General features: G+C 39.0%; 1 protein-coding gene across 1 annotated transcript in view; it reads left to right on the top strand.

The window, feature by feature from the left end:
* Positions 1 to 20,409, top strand: part of ADAM22 (ADAM metallopeptidase domain 22) — a 137,483-nt gene that overhangs the window by 70,626 nt on the left and 46,448 nt on the right. Inside the window, exons 5-9 of the mRNA XM_082015337.1 lie at positions 8,167 to 8,249; positions 12,572 to 12,635; positions 13,280 to 13,349; positions 18,422 to 18,492; positions 19,772 to 19,846. Coding sequence (XP_081871463.1) covers positions 8,167 to 8,249; positions 12,572 to 12,635; positions 13,280 to 13,349; positions 18,422 to 18,492; positions 19,772 to 19,846 — 363 coding nt within the window. The remainder of the gene's footprint in view (positions 1 to 8,166; positions 8,250 to 12,571; positions 12,636 to 13,279; positions 13,350 to 18,421; positions 18,493 to 19,771; positions 19,847 to 20,409) is intronic.

The following is a 20,409-nucleotide window of genomic DNA, read 5'->3' as shown; positions in this document are numbered from 1 at the left end:
AAGAAGGAGAAGATCAGAGTGTAGTAGTGGAACAGGGAATGACTGTATGGTTCATACCTTACAGGATGCTGCCGTTGCAAAGGGAACTGTAGTTGCAGAATATATCAGTCAAATTACTTCCCCTGGATTTTGGCTAGAATTAATGTTACTATATGCACCCTGATGAAGAGTTGACCACATTTTTAAATTTCTGTGTGTTTTCAGTTACACTGGACATCTTTTTTTTTTTTCCAGCAGTGTCATGCTGCCGTACTGAATCGATAGGCATTGAGAAACATCTCACTTTCCTGTTTTAGCACTGTTTGAATTATGAAGGCAGTTCCTTTGGGGTTTAGTAAAACATAGCATCCTCTCGGGGGGTACTAGGGCAAGATTATCAGCCATTGTGTATAATGCATTTGCCTGACCTAATGGTTCTTCAGGCTGACATTTGTAATGTACATTTGCATTAACATTTTTTTAATGTCTGTTTATCTTCCTGCTATTACTAGCTTACTTTCTACATACATCCTGCTACTAAGAAGGAGGAAATTGAAAGTGGCAGCTTTCAATATTAGGAGTCCTTCCCAGGCCATGTTTTTGAATATACTACACTAGAATGAAGCTCAGATTGTGACTCATGTAGGATCTTGCAGGTTTAATTATCTTGTCTTCCTTTTCTTTATGACATAAAAAAAATAAATCCAGTGGTTTTAGCTAGTCCTGGAGGAGAAAAAATTGTCAGAAAGTGGAAACCATCAAGAGCTTAAAACATATATCCCATCATTGTGGATGTGGGCCCCAGTGATGAAGCCCTAGTTCTGCTGAAGTGAGATGTCAGGTGCCTCTGTGACCATCAGGAGTCACCTCTTGAGTATTTTCTGCTGCAGTTTTCATATGCCCCAGAGGAAAGGCAGCAGTCCAGTGCTTGAATTTGCAGAAGAGTCCTGCCAAGACTTTGTGCACCTCATGAGTTATTTACCATAAGCTACAACATACAGCGTACATAGGCAGAGAGTGGCATCTACGAAGCATTCTGTAAACTCAGACTGTGCAAGGACTGAGTATAGCTAAGAGAAATTAACTGCTGCTATAACATTAAAGAACATTAAATCCCTTTGTAGATGCTCTTATTAAAAAATAAAAGTATCTTTTTGGGTTTAACTTAATCCTTTTGAGGGGGAATTAAGCTAAGCAAACTGAAGCTGCCATACTTCTGAAAGAGCACTTCCATCCAAGACTTCATTATGCTTTAGCTTGACATCTTTACTTACTTGATCTTGACTTCTGTAAATAGTTTATTGCCTAGACGCATCTGTTGTTCCCTATGGATACCGAACTGGCACTGTATTATACACAGTAGGTTAATGTTTCTAGACACAGTCTCAAGCTCTGTGAATTCTCACTCAAAGAGAGGTTTCTGTCATTCAGAAACAATGAGCCAATAAGGAAACCTAATTAGTATTTTTCTCTGTTTTACTCAGAACTTTATCTTCTTCTGACTGATTGGTATCCTTGTAGGTGCATGCCCACATCTCATATTCTGTGTTGTGTTTATAGTAATCTTGTACATCACGTGCTTATAACTTGGCTTCAGACTTGAGGTAGGCTGATGAACTGATGTGACAGATTAGTATGGGTAGATTATAAAGATTTTTTGTATAGACCTTGAAAGGTTTGCTCCCTTTTCATTGTGTACAGGCATGCAAGAATGGGGCAAAATGACTGTAATTAAAATTACTTGTATGCCATGACTCAGAGACACTAGGCACTGCTACAAGAGGCAACTTAAAGACAACAGAGTAGGCAGGGAGAGGTAACCAACCCTCTTCTCCTCTGCTTCCTCTTTATCCGGTAGCTGATCATTAAACTAAATTTATCTAACACCAAGGTAAGGCAAGGCAAATCAAGAGGCTGTTTCCCAAGCAGATGCCAAGGCAGCTCCCAGACCAGATGGCATTGCACTGGCATGAGCTCTCTGTCCACACCCTGCAGCTACATTCGTGGAGCATCTTCTCTCATAGCTACTGGGCAGTAAACACAAACCTCATTTGGCCTCCAAACCGGGAAGCTGGGCTGACAGCACACGCCATCTGCTGAAAGCGCCTTCCATGAGTCACCAATGGCAGTTGGAGCGAGTCACCTGTGTGCAGGATCCTGTCACGTATACGTGTGCCTATGTTTTTTAAGAGTGCTGCCAACGGTCTTATAAACATGGGCATTTTGTGGAGAAGCCTTAGAAGCAGTGATTCTTTGTTCTAATTTTGGAATCCATATGTCTGATTTCAGAACCTGAAGTAGCGTTCTAACCTAATGTCACAACAGCATGTTGGCTCTGAGTTCTGTGGGTGCATGTGACAGCTGTCCTTCTACAAGGGGAGGGCACCGGAGACCTACTCTGCAAAGAGGTGGTGCCGGGGTCCCTGGAGTTGTTACTGAGCTGTGTAAGGGCTGAGCCCGGGGCTCTGCTGCCGGACAGCGCAGCCCCGCCAGCCGGGCCCCCGCCTTTGCTGAAGCACATATCAATTAAAGGAGATTTTCTCGTGATGTGGTTACATGGGTCAAAGTACCATTCTGACTTTTCTGTTTACAGATAGAAACCCATCCGTAGCAAGTCGTTTTGTGCCATAGAAGTCAGTGAGAGGATGTTCATTTTCTCCTCCTGTTGTTCTTTCTCAGGCAGTCTTAGTTACCGCTGGCCAAAACTTTTGCAAGCATCAATAATTTTTAAATAGACCTAAGTGATTACTAGGGAAGCAGTTTTAAAACTAGTGACCCTGGAATGGGTAGGTCTTTAGAAAGCTAATCATTATCTGGCACAGAATGGTGGCATGGTTGTTAGCTGGCCTTTTGGGAGCTTTCTGCTGCAAGGAAAGAGGGAGCTGTTTTACTAGGATCTGAACTAGACCAGTAATCTCCTTTTCTTTGGATTAATGAGTTTTAAAATGGGAATATGTAGCTGCTGGAAAAAGGAAGTTATTAATTTTAGGGTCAGTGCCTGAGTGTAGCGTGAGTTTTAATGGCCAGCACCTCTCCTAATTGCAGAAAATTGCTTACTTAAGCATCTGATGTCAGGTGTTGTTTGAAAACAGATGAATGTGCATCCTTAGTTTTCCTCCCCTGGGAAGGTCGTAGTGTCTCTGAGGTGAATAAGAAATACTGTTAGTGTATGGTCAGCAGATGCTTTCTTTGCTGAGACTGCAGAGAAGAGTGAACTGCTGCCATCACTGACTGTCATGGCTGTTCTTTTGCTTTACTTATTCCCGCCCCTTCATTGTGAATATCAGTTAATGTGGTTTTTTCATCTCCTTTGTATTTACTCAGCAGCTGATGCCTCTTTGGGCTGGGACAAACTATCTCAAAGGATACAAATGGTTTTTACTTGCATTGCTAACATCTCTGACTTCTCATTTTTTAGTATCTTTGCCACACTACCTACCCAGACAGGCTGCAGAGAAACTCAGACTGACATGGGCAAAAAGGGTTGCATGCTGGTTGGCGAGGAGCTGTAGCAGTTCACAGGACAAGATACCCCTGATTCAGGATTTTGCTATAAATATCCAATTTAAGCATCAAGATGAAGATTAAGTCATAAATTGACCACTATCATAGTGATTCATTTCTTTTAATTGACCCTGAGGTCATTCTGGTTTTTTTCTTTTTTTTTTTTTTTTTTAGAATGTTATTACATTTTTAGCTCCCCAAATCAATAGACTTCCTATTAAACATCTGTATATTCTATATTGCTCTTGGAAGTCACCGGTAAGGCTGAGACGTTTCATGAAGGAAGGAGAATTTACTGAACTGAGGAAACAGACAACCACGTGCCACAGGCATTGGCAGAAAATCTTCTTTGCTTCGTGCTAGCCACAGCATGAACAGTGGCTGTGCGCCTTGTGGAGGCAAAAACGTTGAACTTCTCTCTGCTGTAGCATTAGACTGCCTTTGGATGTGGTGTGAGTGAGTGAGTGAGTGAGTGTGTGTGTGTGTGTGTGTGTGTGTTGTTGCAGGCCTGTGTCACAGGCATTGTCACTGGGCTGACCTTGTCTCATGGGAGATGATATTTAGCCTAATTTTCTCCCAGAGCCTACGCTGGCCAGGTTCAGTTTTAGAGCAGAAAGGCTAAATGTGCGGCTCACACTGATGGCTGGCATATGTTAAAAGAGCAGTCTTACTTCCTCTTCGTCTTAACACTGAACCGTTCTCTAGTAGCTGACAAAGGCCAGTGTGGAGGTTTGATTTGCTGAGGTGGGCAATTATTGCTGGCATTTGAGAGAGCAGAGAGGGGCTCTAATAGCTACAGGAAGCCAACAGCTCTTCACAAAACACCCTTGATGCTCTGGCCTGAACTGTTCTTGGCAGTAACGGTGCTAATTTCAGCTCTTTGGGGAAGTCTTAATATTCATATGGTATCAGAATATTTTTAGGGGAAAATTAAGGTTTTTTTCTTTTCAGCTCCTGTCTCACTGCTACAGATACCAATATAGAAGAGAGACAACCTGAGTCCTTCAGTGAATGTTTCCAAGAGCAGAGTAAAGGAAGATAGGTGTGATGATTACGTTTAGTCTTTTGGTGGTCTTAGATCTCCCATATACTGTGATTCTTCCTGTAGTACGGTGTATTTTATTACAGCAACTGCTATAAAGGAGCTTTAGTACCTGTCAAAACCAACAGGATTTCAGCCTCAGCAGTACAGGGAGGCAATGACAGTAAACTTCTTGTCCAAAATTACATGTGCTCTACAGAAAACATTGACCTGTAGAGTCCCTTCAGTTGTTCTGACTCTCAGTACAGAACCAGTCCCAGACTTTGTAGCTTTAAGTGCTTCTCTCTTCATGGGTTTTGTGAACTGTTGAAAATGAGACTCCCAAAAGTACGATATACAATTTGCACCCTCCCCACTATGTGCCATGTTACTGGCATGTTTTGTCCGTTTGTGACACTGTTAAGGAGTGCTAAGCAATTGCTCTTCCCAGACCCATCTAGTGCTAGTGCCATCTGGTTTCACTGCATCACCTCTTAATTAGTTTCTGAGGTTATAACAATCCTCAGAATTTCATTTAAGAGTATCCTTACAGTGGGATTTCTTACACCGAAAAGCTCTTTTTAGAACCCCCCCCCCCACACCACTAGTGCATCAAGTAATTGAAAAAAGCTATTTTCATTTAAACCCTGTAAATTTTATTAACTGGTTTGAGGTGACTTACATTATGTTGGTAGGAACATAAGTCCATGTGTATAAAACATCCCCCAGATGTTAGCATGTACAAGTAAATGTTTTTTATTGGTAACAATATGTCCCCGAGACAGAGATCAGAGTTATTTTTCTGTTTCCACCAGAATTACTGTGAACTTCAGTAGATCAATTAATTGAATTGATTTGATTAAATAGAATAGAATTTGTGTGTCTGAGTTTTGTTTTTCCTAGGCAAGAATTTAGAGCTGGTTTTCTTACATTTTTCTTTTCTAGATCTGTATGCATAAAAATTTGTTCATGGATTTATTACTGTGAATTAATTTGGAGGTACTGTCATGGCAGGGCATTTATTTGATTCTCATTAAGAAGATCAAAACACAATGTTGAGCCACCCACTTGGATTCTTAGTATGAAAAGATGTTTCTCCTAGTTACAAAGACATGGTTCTGCAACTAGTGGAGCCTGAGATTCTACTTCTGGTACATATTAACTACGTTTTCTGAGAGCAAACCAATTTGTCTAATTACTCCAAATTCGTTCCACAGCTAGAACTCTGTACAATTCCCTATTAATCTCTTTTCGAGATTATTGCCATATTCATATGCTTACTCCAGTTATTTCTTTTACAGGAACACTACTGCAAGAGTCCTGTTTAGGGAGTATTTTATTACTCATAAGGTTTTATCGCATCCATATAGTTTGACTGTTAGTTTTGTTATTAGCTTACTGAAGTGTCTCTTCGTTTACTTTTTATTCATATATTCCGGGAAGACCTGAAAGCCTTAAGCAGTACTGTGATCCTGTAGGGGGGGACATCCTACAGACTGAAAGAAAGAAAATCTCAAATGAAGAGAACTTAAAGTAACTAAGATACAGGAAGTAAGTAGGTGAAAAAAAGGAGAATAAAATAGAGAAAATGAGACAAGGTTTCAGGAAAAACAAAGATGTCTGTCTAAAATCCCATGTAACTTGGTGGCTAAAATGTATGAGAGTGCAAAGCAGAGATTCAAACCATCTTTTCACTCGTCCCCCATCAGAGTCCCATTGCTTAATGGTCCTGAGAAATGCTGGTCCAAGGATGAAGGGTCATACGTCTTCCACCGGACACTCACTGTAACCTAGTATGGGAGGTCAGCCCTGGAGCTTCTCACGGACATGATCCAGATAAACATCAGCACAGCCTGTCAAACGTTACCTGTGTGGCTCCAGTAGTGTTTTCCTGCAGACATCTTAGTAGAGAGGTGCCTGTGGTGGGTAACATGATGGTCACTCTGCAGGTCAGTTTGGTGAAGGTGTTCCGTATCTGTACCAGATACACAGAGAACAAGATGCTGAGGTGGGTAGGCAGCAGAGGTGGCTGCTGCAACTGCAGCAAGTGGAAGGAAGAAGTGCCATGTAAAAGAGAGGAAATAATGAGACTGAAAGAAATTGGGGGGGGGGGAGAAGTGTAACACTTTTCACAGAAGGTATGCCACAGTTCTGCTCGCAGAGTGAAGCAACAAGCCTGCCAAGTAGCGTCAGAGTCGCAGTGTGTTGGATCAGGCGTAGCAGTAGCGCTGCTGCTGGTGCTGGTCACCACGGCTGCAACCTGCGCTGAGTGCTTTGGGGCTCAGCAGCAGCATGGCATGCATGAATGCTCCAGAGATGATTTTGAGGAGGAATAATAATTTTCAGATTGAGATCAGGTCTCTTCACCTGCGAGCAGCCATGCTCTGACAAACAGGCTGCTATACTCTCTTAAGGAGAGCACCTCAAAACAGAAGCATCCATACTTCGTAGTTGCTTTCAAAAACAAAATTGCAGATTGTAGAAAACGAAACAGGATTTCCTGATCAAAAGACAAAACTACCAACATATTCTATGTGTTTTCTTGCCTTTTGCCTCGACTTGATTAATTTTTTTTTTCCGCATTTGAAAAATAAAATCCAAGAGCATTTCATGTCAGATGTCTAAAATGACTGTGCTATGTATCATGCAAGTGACTGCTGGCTTCTGAAAAAGCAGTAATTGTAATGCCTTTCCCTCCCTGCAGTGAACAGACATAAATATTCACATGGCTGGGTACATTAGGCTAGGTAGATTATTCATACATTTGCTGGTTAGGAATACAAATAGTAAAGTGTTGCTTTAAAAAAAAAAAGGCACTGAAAGTCTTCTTCATAGTCCTTTAACCAACAGACATAGCTGAATTTGGCAAGGCACTAAAAGGTAAGTTCCTCTGCAGGGTAGAGTGGCAGTGAGAATTTAAGGGATGTTTGAATTGTTTTTCAAATTTTGCCTACAAATACTGATATTGTGCAATACTGAATACATTCAGTGCATGTGCAGTAGGCCTTACTTCACTATAGGTGTGACTTCTGTGAAACTAAGGGGGGGGGATGTTTTTAGTAAGGTCTTCTGGATTTGATTTGAAAGGTTTGTATTTTATTTGTAGAAGAGAAGAGGCAAATAATAATTTTCATTTTATTCCTTTGCTGCTTGGCTATACTTAAAGTTTTCATTAGTGTTGGAGCACTAGTAAGCACTTCTGATTTGTTCTCTTTTTTAATCAAGTGTTATTATTATTCATACTTTTCTCCTCAGAAGTAGGAAATTGCCTTACCCTGAGAGCAGAGTTCATCTTGTCCCATGTAGCTATGTGCAGATCAGGTGTTGAGTCTAAGCCCCCTATTGCCAACTCTTTTCCTAGTCAATGAAGAAAGATGAGCACTTCTGGAGTAATTTGTCCTGAAACCTTGTCTCAGGATGCCAGGGATTTCACACTGAAAATATTTTCATTTGGTGGAGAGAGTTGAAATGATGATGTCTGTCTAGGTACCAAACCATGGCTAATAAAAAGAGGTGGGATGAACACCTTTGTGAGTGATAGTCAGTTCTTGGTGCCATGTCAGTGGGTTGGCAATGTATTTATGAAAAAGCAGTGTTTGACAGGATGGAGTGTGATACTGTGGGATGTCCTGTGGATTTACAGTCTCAATTTCCAATTTCAGGGGGGTGAACATTGCTATTATCAGGGAGAAATTCGAGGAAATCCTGTATCATTTGTTGCCTTGTCAACATGCCATGGATTACAGTAAGTCTGCTGGTTTGTTTTTACTGGCCTTTGCTTATTAGTCTTTTAAGCAAAATAAAGCTGTTTATAGTAAAATAAGTGCTATTTATTTTCCTTACTAGTTTGTCACCAATACTAAGTGCTCAACAATCTTCAGAAAAAATGGGTTTAATTTGAACCTTGCAAAAGCCTTGTTTGTTTGTTTTCAGAACTAGCTGACAAAGCATGAAAATTTATTTTCCTTTTTTTTTTTAAACTGAGGACATCTGACAGTGGCCAGGTATTGTTTTAAGATAATTTGTTATAGTAATAGAAGAGTAAAAGTAGCTGAAAACATCCTATTCTACAAGAATAAAAACCACTGCTAGTATTGATGTGAACCATTGGGAAATTGTGTTCTGTTGAACACAATACAATGATGTATTTTATATTTCTTTTCTACTCTTTTTACAAAGGAAAGTGTTGGTTTAGAGTTTCTCTTTTCTGATCCATTTTCTTCACAGAATGACTGACCTTAAGCTGCGTGCATGGAGTAATACCTTTGATATAGTAAAATCTTGGAAGATCTGGAAGAAAGGATATAAAATGGTGCAATAATATTTTGTTTAAAGTACATCATTTTAGTGATAATATAATTAAAGTGTCTGTTATCTGAAGATCACATGGAGCTGTATTGATTATACAGCTTTTGGACCTGTCTAGTTTTGGCACTATTGAAAGAAGCTAGTCAGGTTTTCCGAGCAACCGAGCAACTTCAGCGTCTGTTGAATCTGGGAATGATGGGATCTCAACACTTTTGATACCGAGATCAGCTTGCAAAGTTATGGCAGCAAGCGAGCCTGTGTGGAGATTACCTGAGCTTCGCCTTTTTCTGAGGAAGCAGGGCTTAGCTGATGGAAATCTTCTTCAGCTTACTGTCTATCTCCCACTATTCTGTAGTATTGGTATCAGCCATATAAGTACACACCTTTAAGTAGTGTCTTTCTTTTGTATTTGCATATTCTTTGTTAGGAAGAGGGACAATGCATGGAGAAGACTTGTCATCCTTGCACTTGTCTGATTTACGGCTGTGTTGATCTTTTTTATGATCAAGGTTGAGCAGCTTAAGAAACACGAGTCCAGTTTCTGTATGGACAGCGAACCTAAAAATAGTAGCATCCTAATGCATCCTGAGCCACCCTGAGCATGGCTTCCATTAGCAATGATCCATTAGGTCTTGGCCCCTTCTAACTCCTAGGAGAAAAAGCAGAAAGGAAGGAGAGCCAGCATGTGTCTTTTCCTGCCCTCCTTTTGTGGGTTTGTTCTTAAGACCAACTGACCTTCCTACTGCTCTGTATTCTTAAATTGCCTGATATGCGAATTGGTCCTTTCTGACACAGTTACATGATGGAAGATGCATTTTCTTCCCCTGTATAATTCAGCTCTCCCTTGAGAGGTATCTTTTTTTTTTTTTTTTTTTCCCTTTTTCTGATACAGTAAAGTTTCAGCAGCTATCCTTCACGCAAGATGCAATACGAAGCTTACTAGAGCAGGCTGGTAATTCCAGCGTCCAGTATGAGAAAGTAGTGTTTTTCTGAGCTGTATTAAACTCACATTCTCTGACACTGCATCTCCATCATTACAGCTAGCTCCTCCACAGTCGACTTTAAATGTTAAGTACTAGAAACTCACACTGACAATCAGAGCTCCTTCGCTCCAACCACAGTTTGGAGCGTCTCGCTGGAATAAGCGAAGCTGGGGAGAGTTTTCTTCTAATAAGATCTGCAGGGCAGGAGCTTTGCTTTCATGAATTTTAGGAAGTGTGTAAGACAGAACAGATGCTTTTAATAGAATAATAAGCTTCATATTCCCAAAGTTTATGCTAATCTCCTTTCTTACTTATTAGTACCCCTAGATCTTGTCCAGTAACAGCAGAATTCTTCATACATGTTAAAAAAATGTTGTGGTTTTTTAATCATAACTTATGAGTTCTTCTGTTGGTAATGTCTATATTGTAGTCTTCCTTTTATTAGTTAAATTAATCGCATGACTGGCTAACAGAATACTTAAAATTATGAATTTCTTCTCATAATGACTTTGCTGATGAAACATGTATCTCTGCAACCTTAACTCTGAGCGAGCCATTTTGTTAGGATTTTTTTGTGTTTGTTTTCTGTGGGATATGCAGTAATCACAGTTTCCTATGAGTTAACACAAAAAACTTCGAATGCAAAACACTGCTTGCTGGGATATAAACAAGCTATATAGTGAGGCACGACTTGCAGTCCTGTTTCAACGCGAATCACGCAGACACCAGGTTGGTCTATGATTTTGCTGCCCACTGGTGGTGAATATAAAAACTGCTGTTACTACTGCAAATTGGACTTCCACGACTACAAATTTGTTTGTTTCAAGAATAATACATAAACAAAATCCAGGTTTTTGAAATGGCCTGTGTTTTGCTGTTGCTTTCTCTCTGACACATCCGTGGGTGTGTGATTTGTTTACGGAGCACTGGACCATTGAAGTTGGTCGGAAAAGAGCCATAAACACTTTGAGTGGGCAAGTCAGATCTGTAGGTCAGCAGTGACTATTATTCTTGTCACTGTTGAGTGACTTGATCAGAAGTCAGTGCTGCTGGGTGCGACAGTCGCACGAGAAGCCATTTGCTGATAGTGCTTCGTCTTGCAAACTGTGCTTAAGTAGAATTGCAGTTAGAGGGAAGGAAGTTTTACCTGATTAAGAACTGCAGGATGTTCCCAAATCTCATCTTATTCCCAGACACAGAAGCTTCAGCAGGTGCTAGAATATTTATCTTAAGATGTGTAGACAGTATTTATTTCTAAAGAATAGGCACAGGTAATTTGAAAGGTGAAACAGCTTTAAATTGTAGGTCACATTTGATGTATGTTAGGCAGCAACCCAAGCTACTTCTGTGAATGCTACACGGTTAACCCCATAAGTGAATGATCCTAAAAGAAGTATGCTCATCAATAGTTGTAATGGTTTACAACCTTAATATATGCTTATATTTCTTAGTAGTGAGGAACAGAATGATGGTATGTTACTGACTACATCTGGTCCTGTGCAGAACCAAAATCAATTTTGCTGATTAAAAAAAAAAAGCTGCATGAGAAAAAAGAAAAATATCTGGTCTTGTTTATAATTCTGGTAGAGTTTTTTTAATGCCTAAAAGTTTGCTAAAGTGCAATCTAAATAAATAAATAATCTTGCTTTCATGCTGCTGTTGTGTACTATGTGCCAAGTTTGAACTTATAGCTCATATTTATGGCCAAGCTTAAAGCCCTTAGTAGTGGCATTTTGAAAGGGACATGCTGATACAGCCTAATCCCAACCATGCATGCCACTGCAATAAAGGCAAAATTATTAAAAAAATATGCTGATCTGATTGAAGATCAGAATGACAGTGATAGAAGAAATGCCCTTTGGTTTTATGCTTTTATAGAGTAATGTCTGTATCAACGCTTTCTTTTAAGGTGCAATTCACCCACACTTGTGCATCCTGCATTATGTTAAAGACTAAACCTCAGTACCTTCTTTACCTAAGTAAACTTAAGGTAAAGTTTAGTAAAAACTGAACTAAACAGAAAACATCCTCACAGGAATGGCCCTTACCTTTGCTGTGCATTTGAGTGGTAATACAAAAACATCCAGTGTTACTGTCACAGGCTATCTTCACCTGTTTAGAGAGCCTTAACACTTCGGTTTGTTCTTCAGAGTTGAACTGTGTGTTGGAGTTTAATATGAAAAATTGGTGATTGTGTGTGGACAAGAAAGGTGGCAGATTTTCTGAGATACATAGCAGTATGCGTATCATGAATGACCTTCAGATTTCTGTGGCTGAGGAGACTGTGCCATTAAGAAAGAGATCATGAGTACTTTGCCGGAACCTTGGGTATGGCAAAAGGCTTGGTCCTCTGTATCTTTTCACCACAACCCGTTGGAAGCCTGTCTGATGGCGTGTCTTATCTCCTTATCATGAACATCATATAATGTCTGTATTGATATGATAGTGCATATAGCCATTATTGTTTCCTAGAAATATAAACTTAAACTATCTCAATTTAAAAAGACCAGACCATCTGTCATAACTATTATTGCTGAAATGCCCCAAAAAGCCCTCTACACCCAAAAGAGCCAGTTAAGCCCTTTGTACTTCTTTCTGAAGCGAAGAAACAAAAGATTGACTCAGAATGACATTCTGAAACGTTCCTGAAACTATTTTTAACTGCTTCCTTTTCTAAATATTTAGATTTTTAAAATACATGAACTTCTTAAACTTACTTCATGTTGCACTAGTATTTGTTTATTAAATCAGTATTTACATTTCATGCTTTTGACAGTGGGATGTTCTATGATGGAAACCATACTTACCTTATTGAGCCAGATGAAAACTACACTTCAGATGTAAGTAGAACTTACAGTAGCCCTGCTGTGTTGTTTGTTGAATACAGACATTTGTGGGTACAGGGTAGGCGTAAGGCTTACATGAGACCAAAGGGTCATCCTCTCATTCCCAACTCATTTACCTCATATGTGAGTTCCCATCACCACAGACAAAAGTAGACCTCCAAAGATTGAGCAGTGGTATGTGTATATGTGTGTACTCCCTAACACTTGGATGTAGAGCAGTGCAGCACCAGAGGGTGATGAGGGTCCCTTGGAGCCAGGAGGAGAAGCCTGTGAGTGTCCTGTCCCCTTCTCTGGAAGTTCCTGCTCTGGATTTGTTACATCCTTCTTCTCCTTGTTCGGCCTCAACTCCAGTTCAGCAGCTCCCATGACTCTCAGATGTTCCCTGGGCAGCTCTCTTAAGCTTAGCTTTAAGCACTCCATTTGATGTACTCAGATGTTTCAAGTAAAAGATGATTAACTGTGGTGTTAACAATCACATGACAGTTGGGAAAAGGAGAAGAGTGTAGAGTAATGGTGCCTTGCAACTTGCATGTTCACTAGTGTAGGTGTTGGATGACAAGGACCTTTGGAACTGTGTAATGCTCATGAGATGGATTAGTTTATCCAGGTTTAATACATGCAATTATTTACTATTTCAGGATGACTTCCATTTCCATTCTGTTTACAAATCCAAGTTGTTTGAATTTCCTTCGGATGACCTGCCATCTGGTATGATTTTTTAATATTTGTGACTTACTAACTTGTTTTAGTCTAAGGCCAAATTTATTAATCGTATTTGATAGGTAATCTTCTGATAGCATATTGTTTATTTGTATATCTTTTCTTTTTACTGATGAAATAAAAAAGCACTGAAAACAAAGAATCTGAAACACTGAAAGCACTGGGAAATAACCTGAAGCACTGAAAAAACCCTGAATCCGATGAATCAAACCTCTCCTAGACCTTCATGTTGTGATGTATGTTTCTTTTAACAAGTTGTGCAGTCTATGGACTGCATTATAAGCTAGTAGTTGTAAAAGAAAGGAAAGGACTTAAAGATGATGAAAATAAACCCCACATTGCCAGTGGCTGGTAACTCTTCATGGATTTTTCCTTTTTTGAGACAGAGGGTGAGTACTGAAGTGTGAGCATAAGACTGGGAGACAAGAACTTGCCAAATACAGTCAGCGTTCAGTGACTCTCTCATCCCCAGTCTGCTCAGCATCTTTCACAGTACTGGCTGTAGTGTGGGTTATGCATTTCAGTACAAATGAGTTTGGAGGCAGAAGTGATTTAAAGTGCTTGTAGTGATGAATCCCCACAAACAGTTATATTGTGTGTGGAGGGAGAAAAGGTTTTTATAAAAAACAACTTTTTAGCTGAGAAGTTGGCTTGTTAATTGAAGCTGAAATTGCAGTCTTTGTGCCATATCCCCATTCTGTCAAGGATTTGCCAGCTTTACAGGTGCATTTTCCTACTCTACAAAATATATCCTAGATAAATAAAGCTGACCTTCATAGACACTGTCATTTTGGTAGAAACCACCTCTAGACTAATTTCTTCATGAGACTTACAGATGTCCAGTCATCTTGTTACAAACGGTTTGTCGTATGGTAACAGTTGGATCTGGGATCATACGGTGCTGGGCACTGCGCATAGATGGGTCCTTGTCTAGAGCACAGTGTGTGCAGATTTGCTAGTTGTTAAGCGAAGTAGAATCATTCAGAGAGCTAATTAGAAAAAACAAGGGAAATTGCTAAATTGCTACAATTGTGTCACCTTGATTTCAGTTTCGAAGAATGAATCTTTCTGAGTCTAAAAAAAAAAAAACATTATCCCAGCTTGGTGCATCATGTCCTCTGCTGGTGATTGCCCAGGCAAGGTGGAGAAGGTGTTGGGATGGAAGGGCAGCGCAGAAAGCTCATGCAGTGCAGGACGTCAACATCTGTATCATGAAGCTTCCTATGTACACATACCATGGTTACCCCCTGTACTTGTGAAGATGGTAGTGTAATGAGAAAAATTTATTGAACATAAGGCCAAATAATAAAGTGCATCTTTCATCACGCTTTCTTAAGGATATGGCATTTGAGAGGTTGGAAACAATACAACCACTGCTGAGTTTAAAATAATTATTCTGCCTCAGGTTGTTAAAGTAGGAGACTGCTAGAGCTAATACTTAGCAGGTATCTATCAGCTGTCTTATAAGATTTCCTGATAGTGAATTTTTATGTTTTCCAGATTTTGGAATAAAATTATTTTCTGCTTTTAAAATTATGAAAAGGAATTAATTGCAAGTATAATCCACCAGTTTCACCTCCACCAAAGCTTCTTGATTTTCAAAAAAACTGTCAAAATAGGACTTCAGTTTCTCCCCCCCGCCCTCATCCAGATATGTTTGTACAGTTTTGATTTTACTGTAGATAACAAGTAAATAGTTGCTGTCTTTGCTGTACGAAGTCTGGCCTGTGACATAATGGAAGATGTTGCCATTGGATTGAATTAGAATCCCAAGATTGTAGAAGAGTTTGAAAAGGAGATTTAATTGTGGAGTGCTAGTGGTCTTAATTATACAGATATTTGTAATGTGGCTAAGAGGTATAAGGTACTAATCTTCTATCGCTTTATGTTTAGGATCCCATATATGAAGAAATAAACTTTAACTCACCAATTGCTCTCCCACATGACCATAGTTGATTTTGTAAAACTGTTTGGAAAGGTGTTTCTGAGGTTTGTAGTGAAAATGTTGGTAGATGTAGTAGATTATATCTAGGAATAGGAATAGGAATCCCATGATTTTTCTTTCTCTGTGATTATTCGATTTATCTCTAAGTTATTGTCCATGCATTACCATAGCTCCAGAGGATGAGAGCAGTCCTCACCACCTCCGCTTCCCCATCCCTGTGCCCACAGGAGCTCTGTCGTTCATCCCCCAACCTACTGCACACCCTGGCAGACCTTTGCTCCTCATACATGCTGCCCTACCAGTGTCTCTGCTTGGCACTGCCTTTTCCCTGCCAGGCTGGAGAGTGCTGACTGTTGTCTTGACTTTTCCTTTTTTTGTTTTCTTTAAACAATATTTGCAATTAATTGCTAATAATATTGTTGTGGCTGATTTTTTTTAAAGTACTACAGCAGAATCATTATTATTAGTAGCAAGTGCTGTGCTAGGTTATGTCATCGGTATTTCTGATATTCCTTATTACTCTCACAATTTATCAATTTGCCTAGCATGACGAGATCTTCCTTGATGTCAAGATTTTCTTCTTATCTTTAAAAGAGTCTATGTGTAAGCTAAAATTTCCACTCAGCACTGCATTAGGAATGGACTGGTTGTATCATCAGCTTCAGTATTGACGTTAGAAAGGGAAAAAATCAAGTAATAGGGATTACTCTATATCAGTGATAGTAAAAGCACACACTATTATACCACAGTTCGATAGCAATGTACTTTTTACATTCTTTAGCTCCTTGGGTATTAAAAAAAAAAGAAGCTATTGCAGAAAAGAATAAATTGTACTGTACTTTGCAATGGTCTGAGGAGGTAATGAGGACTTTAAATAAGAAAAGCTTGGATGGATGACTTGGCGTGCTTAGAGCATTTGGCTTCATAATTTAGTAGACTGTATTTTTTCTCGCAGTCTGTATTGAGATGTATAGTGCCCTGACATGGTCTTAGACAAAGCTGTGTTGTTGAAGGTGTTGTTTTTCAAATAATGCATAAAAGCTGTCCTTTTCTTTTGAGATTACTTGAATCCTCATTACACTTTTTCAAGGTAGTATGTTCTCATCAAAATTTCTGCTAGGCTTTCTCAGCAGTCTACATTTCCTGTGATTTTGCTGGTCATGTTCTTTTTTGTGAGGGTCCCTGGCTGGAAATACACCCTGCGTGAATTCATCCAGCTTGTGAATTATAGCATAGTGTTAATGTGTGTTAATGTGTTAACATTAATGGCTGCATCATTCCCCTCTAGAGATGGCTGACTTCCGGTGGTGGGTAAAACGATTGCATTTGCTGGTAAAGTTATCTGAGACCCTATAAACATACTGTAAGTTATTATTTTATTGATTGAAAAGTTGTATTTTTACCAGTTTCATTAATGATGGTATAAAGCCTCAAATGACAGGTTGAGAGCCAGTTGTGTGGCACTAGAACACAGGCTAAATTAATCAAGATACATAAAGCATAATCAAAAACAAATTTGTAAAAAACAAGATTTAGTTTCTCATCATTGCAAGCTCTAGAGACTGCAGGTCTTTAAGCAATAAATAGAGACCCTTGCATGTGATTTAATTTATTTTAGGTCCTTTTTGTAAAGAAAATTCTTAGTGCAGTGATGTAATCATGAAAACATTTTTAAGCAAAGGGCCTATGATTGTCCAGGGCCCTTCATTAAAAGACACCTGCAAACTTCACATATCAAAATGACAGTATAATCCTCAAGATTTAGCCAAGACCATACCAGTTAGTCATGGTTTGCTTTCCTGCTTTGTCTTATCAGTAGCTAGCCACTACTAGCTACTACTTAAGATAAGCACTTACGCCTGGTAATGTTTTGTCAGATGGGCAATTCAGCTTCGTGTTTTCATGATATGGCAGCCCTGTCAAATTCTTATCGGCATTGTTTTTAATTCTGTTGTTTGAACCTTGTGCAGAAATTGTGCAGTTGATGTATAGCAGGTGGAAGGTGGAGCTCTGAGAAACTTTCCTGCCTCACCAGCGAAACTGAACTGTTTAGGATTTTGTAAAACAAACGGAAGTTGTGTACAAAAGTATATGAACTGGAAGTCCCTCAATTCACACAGCTGCTATAGTACTGTCTGCTTCTCTGTAGAATTGATAAAACCACTCTGGAATACTGAAAGCAGTTTTCAATCCCTGGAGACTGAAAGGATATGCAAAGCTGGAGAAAGTACAAAGGAGGGGGCAGCGGGAAAAGATATTACAAAATAAGCAACTGCAAACATTGAATTTACGTGTTTCAAAGAAAGATGTTCTTGCGGTTATGTGAATAGTAAACATGTTTATACAAGATAAGGAAAGAGATTTCTGTTCTATAGAGAAAAGTGAGGCAGGGACTATGAATCTAAAATTAAAGACAGAAAAATACTTGGACAATTAAAAGGGTGAGAGCAAGTATTGTCTTCTGCTTCATTTACAATGCGTACCTCTCCGTGAGCGGCTAGTAATAGATTTGGTGAAAGGTAGTTGGCAAAAGAATAAACTACTTGGTGCTTATGATTAGAGGTTTAAAAAATTAAAGACCTAGTGGGATTAGCAGGGAGGAATACTCTATTGATAATGAACGTTGCCAAAATCTCATAAAGGCTTCTCCCAACTAACATTTTACTTTGTGAATATAATCGTCTTAAAGAATTAATTCTGCCTTCCATGCTCTTCTTATTGACTTAGGTAGCTATTGCGAGAGCTCTGTGAATGTCTGCTGAGTTCCTGAAAATGTGATTCACTCCATGGAAGCACTGTGCTAATAATATTACATGCCCAGTGTTGGTGAAGTTTTGGTGTAGAACATCTGCTGTGCTTTCTGAAGTGTGACACCCACAGATCATCTGTTTCAGCAGACCCAGATTATCACTAGTAGAGTTTTTAATAAGAACCCTGTTACTGGGAAGCATCTGTAACGTTGCCTCCTTTGTAGCTGGAAACTTGAAAAAAGGAGTTGTTACTGCATCTAATGTGCAGAAGGATGCCACACTACTGTCATTCTGCATCAGGGTCACTAATTGTTGGGCTATATTCTTGTAATCATTCAGTGTATTTGCCTGTGTTTTCTGCTTAGAATTCTGGCAAATGAATACTACATCACAGAAGTTTGTTGTAAAGCCAAGACATAAAAGAAGTAAAAGGCAGGTATGTGCCAGTATCCTTGTTTATATGTAATATACCGTCAAGTTTGTTTTGTGTCTGCTGAATTAATTTGTCCAGATGGAGTCCTGCTGCCACTGCTGATGTGGTATGAGGTCTCTATATCAATACAGCTATTACAAAAAGAGGTATCTAACATTGACAAAACATTGTTGGGTTCTCTTGAACATTGCCTACCTGAAGAGTTACAAAATTGTTAAACACTGCTAAATTGTAAATGAAAAAGTAGCTAAAATATTTTCTTTCATTCTGAGTATAGAGTTTTATCAGAAACTCACAATTAATGAAACATTTATGTATTTGTTTATGTTGCAATGGTGACAAGTAGCTACTTCATCTCACTTGACTTTGATTTAAAATAAATATTCTAAACTGAGAGTTCATTCCCTGTTTATTAAAGTGGGGGAGCCACTAAGTGCAGATGTTTGCTTGTATCCTGGAAAGATAGCAGCAGTTCTTTGCATTTTAGGAATAGAGCTCAGATAATAGTACAGGTAAAGACAGAGCAGGGTCAGGTGGACTGAACAGTGCAGGCAAAAACGAAATATAGAAAGCAGAGGGAGGGAAAGGTGACTTCAACATCTCTAACTAATGCAAGCCTCTCAGAGGCAAAAGAGAAGTGAGAAGGATGCTGAAGAAATTTCAGAAGTCATTCTTGAGCGTTTTACTTTATATCAGGTGGTTTACTACCTTTCTGTAACCTAGCCATTACTCTGCATTTTGAAATCATAATGATGTAATAACTGTCCTGGAAAATCCAGGAAAACAAGGAAACTGTGAAGAAGCTCAGTCATAAACGTTTCTAAATGCAAAGCAAGCATAACACGGAGGTGAGTACTGCATTCACTGTGTGAATCGAACAGTGTGCAAATAAATAATGGAATTGTTTCAGAGATTTTTCATAAAGAATGCAGGAGGGATCCCTTTCTCCATGAAAGAAAAAGTTTATCACTGACACAAGCCATATTTAGAGATGTAGGCCCCACTGGGGATTCTCTTTCTTTAAAAAAAACTAAATTTGGGATTAGATGGGTTGAAAGGCTCTATTTGATTGTTTAAGGTCATATAAATGTCCTGATGGAGGTGAAAGGTTTGTAAAATGATGCAACTAAGCACCAGAAGTTTCATCAGTATCTGAGACCAGAATTAAGATAATAGGAAAAATGTATGCGCGAGAAGTTTGGTTTCTGAAGCCATTTCTAGCTACCAGTTGCACTTTCTCTGTACTGTGTTAGATGTTCTTACAGTTGTACTCTCTCCGTAGGTTCGTCAGATTCCACATAAAGTTGAAGAGGAAACAAAATACATTGAGTTAATGATTGTAAATGATCATCTAATGGTAAGACTGACACACTTCAACATCCTATAATTATTAACATCAAATTGTCTTACTTGGTCCATAAAGGATAACAATGAAGAACAATATATGGTCAGAATAAATTCAGCATGCCCTTAAGAGAAGAGATTATGGTCTCATTAACCATTGATGAAGTTGCTTCTGAATTTTGGCAAGGTAGTTTCACCAGGAATGCAACCAGACCTGAGTATCAGGAAGAAGGGTTATAAATTAAAGCTTTGTGTCATAAAGTAACTAATGTCAGTGTGACTTAAGCTGATGATTTTCTTTCTGGCTTTCTTGAGCACTTATCTTAGTTATAGCCACTGAGCAATCAATAATGCAGTTATTGCAGTTGTGCAGCAGCTGTTGACAATGGAGAGATTAATAGTGACTAGATATTTTTGATATGACCAAATCAATATAGAGAAAATTATTTTGTTAAGCTTGTGTACTTTCTTTGTGAGAAAATAAATAGGCTCTTTCATGTAGTGGAAAGAGACATAATAAAGATTAGTGTATTGAAGAAAAACCAGGCTCATTCAAGTGCAAAAAGGCACAGATTT

This window comes from Phaethon aethereus, assembly GCF_964289735.1.
Source record: "Phaethon aethereus genome assembly, chromosome: 2".
Lineage (NCBI taxonomy): Eukaryota > Metazoa > Chordata > Aves > Phaethontiformes > Phaethontidae > Phaethon > Phaethon aethereus.
The sequence above is the reverse complement of the archived record's forward strand: the minus strand, read 5'-3'. Positions and strand labels throughout refer to the sequence as shown.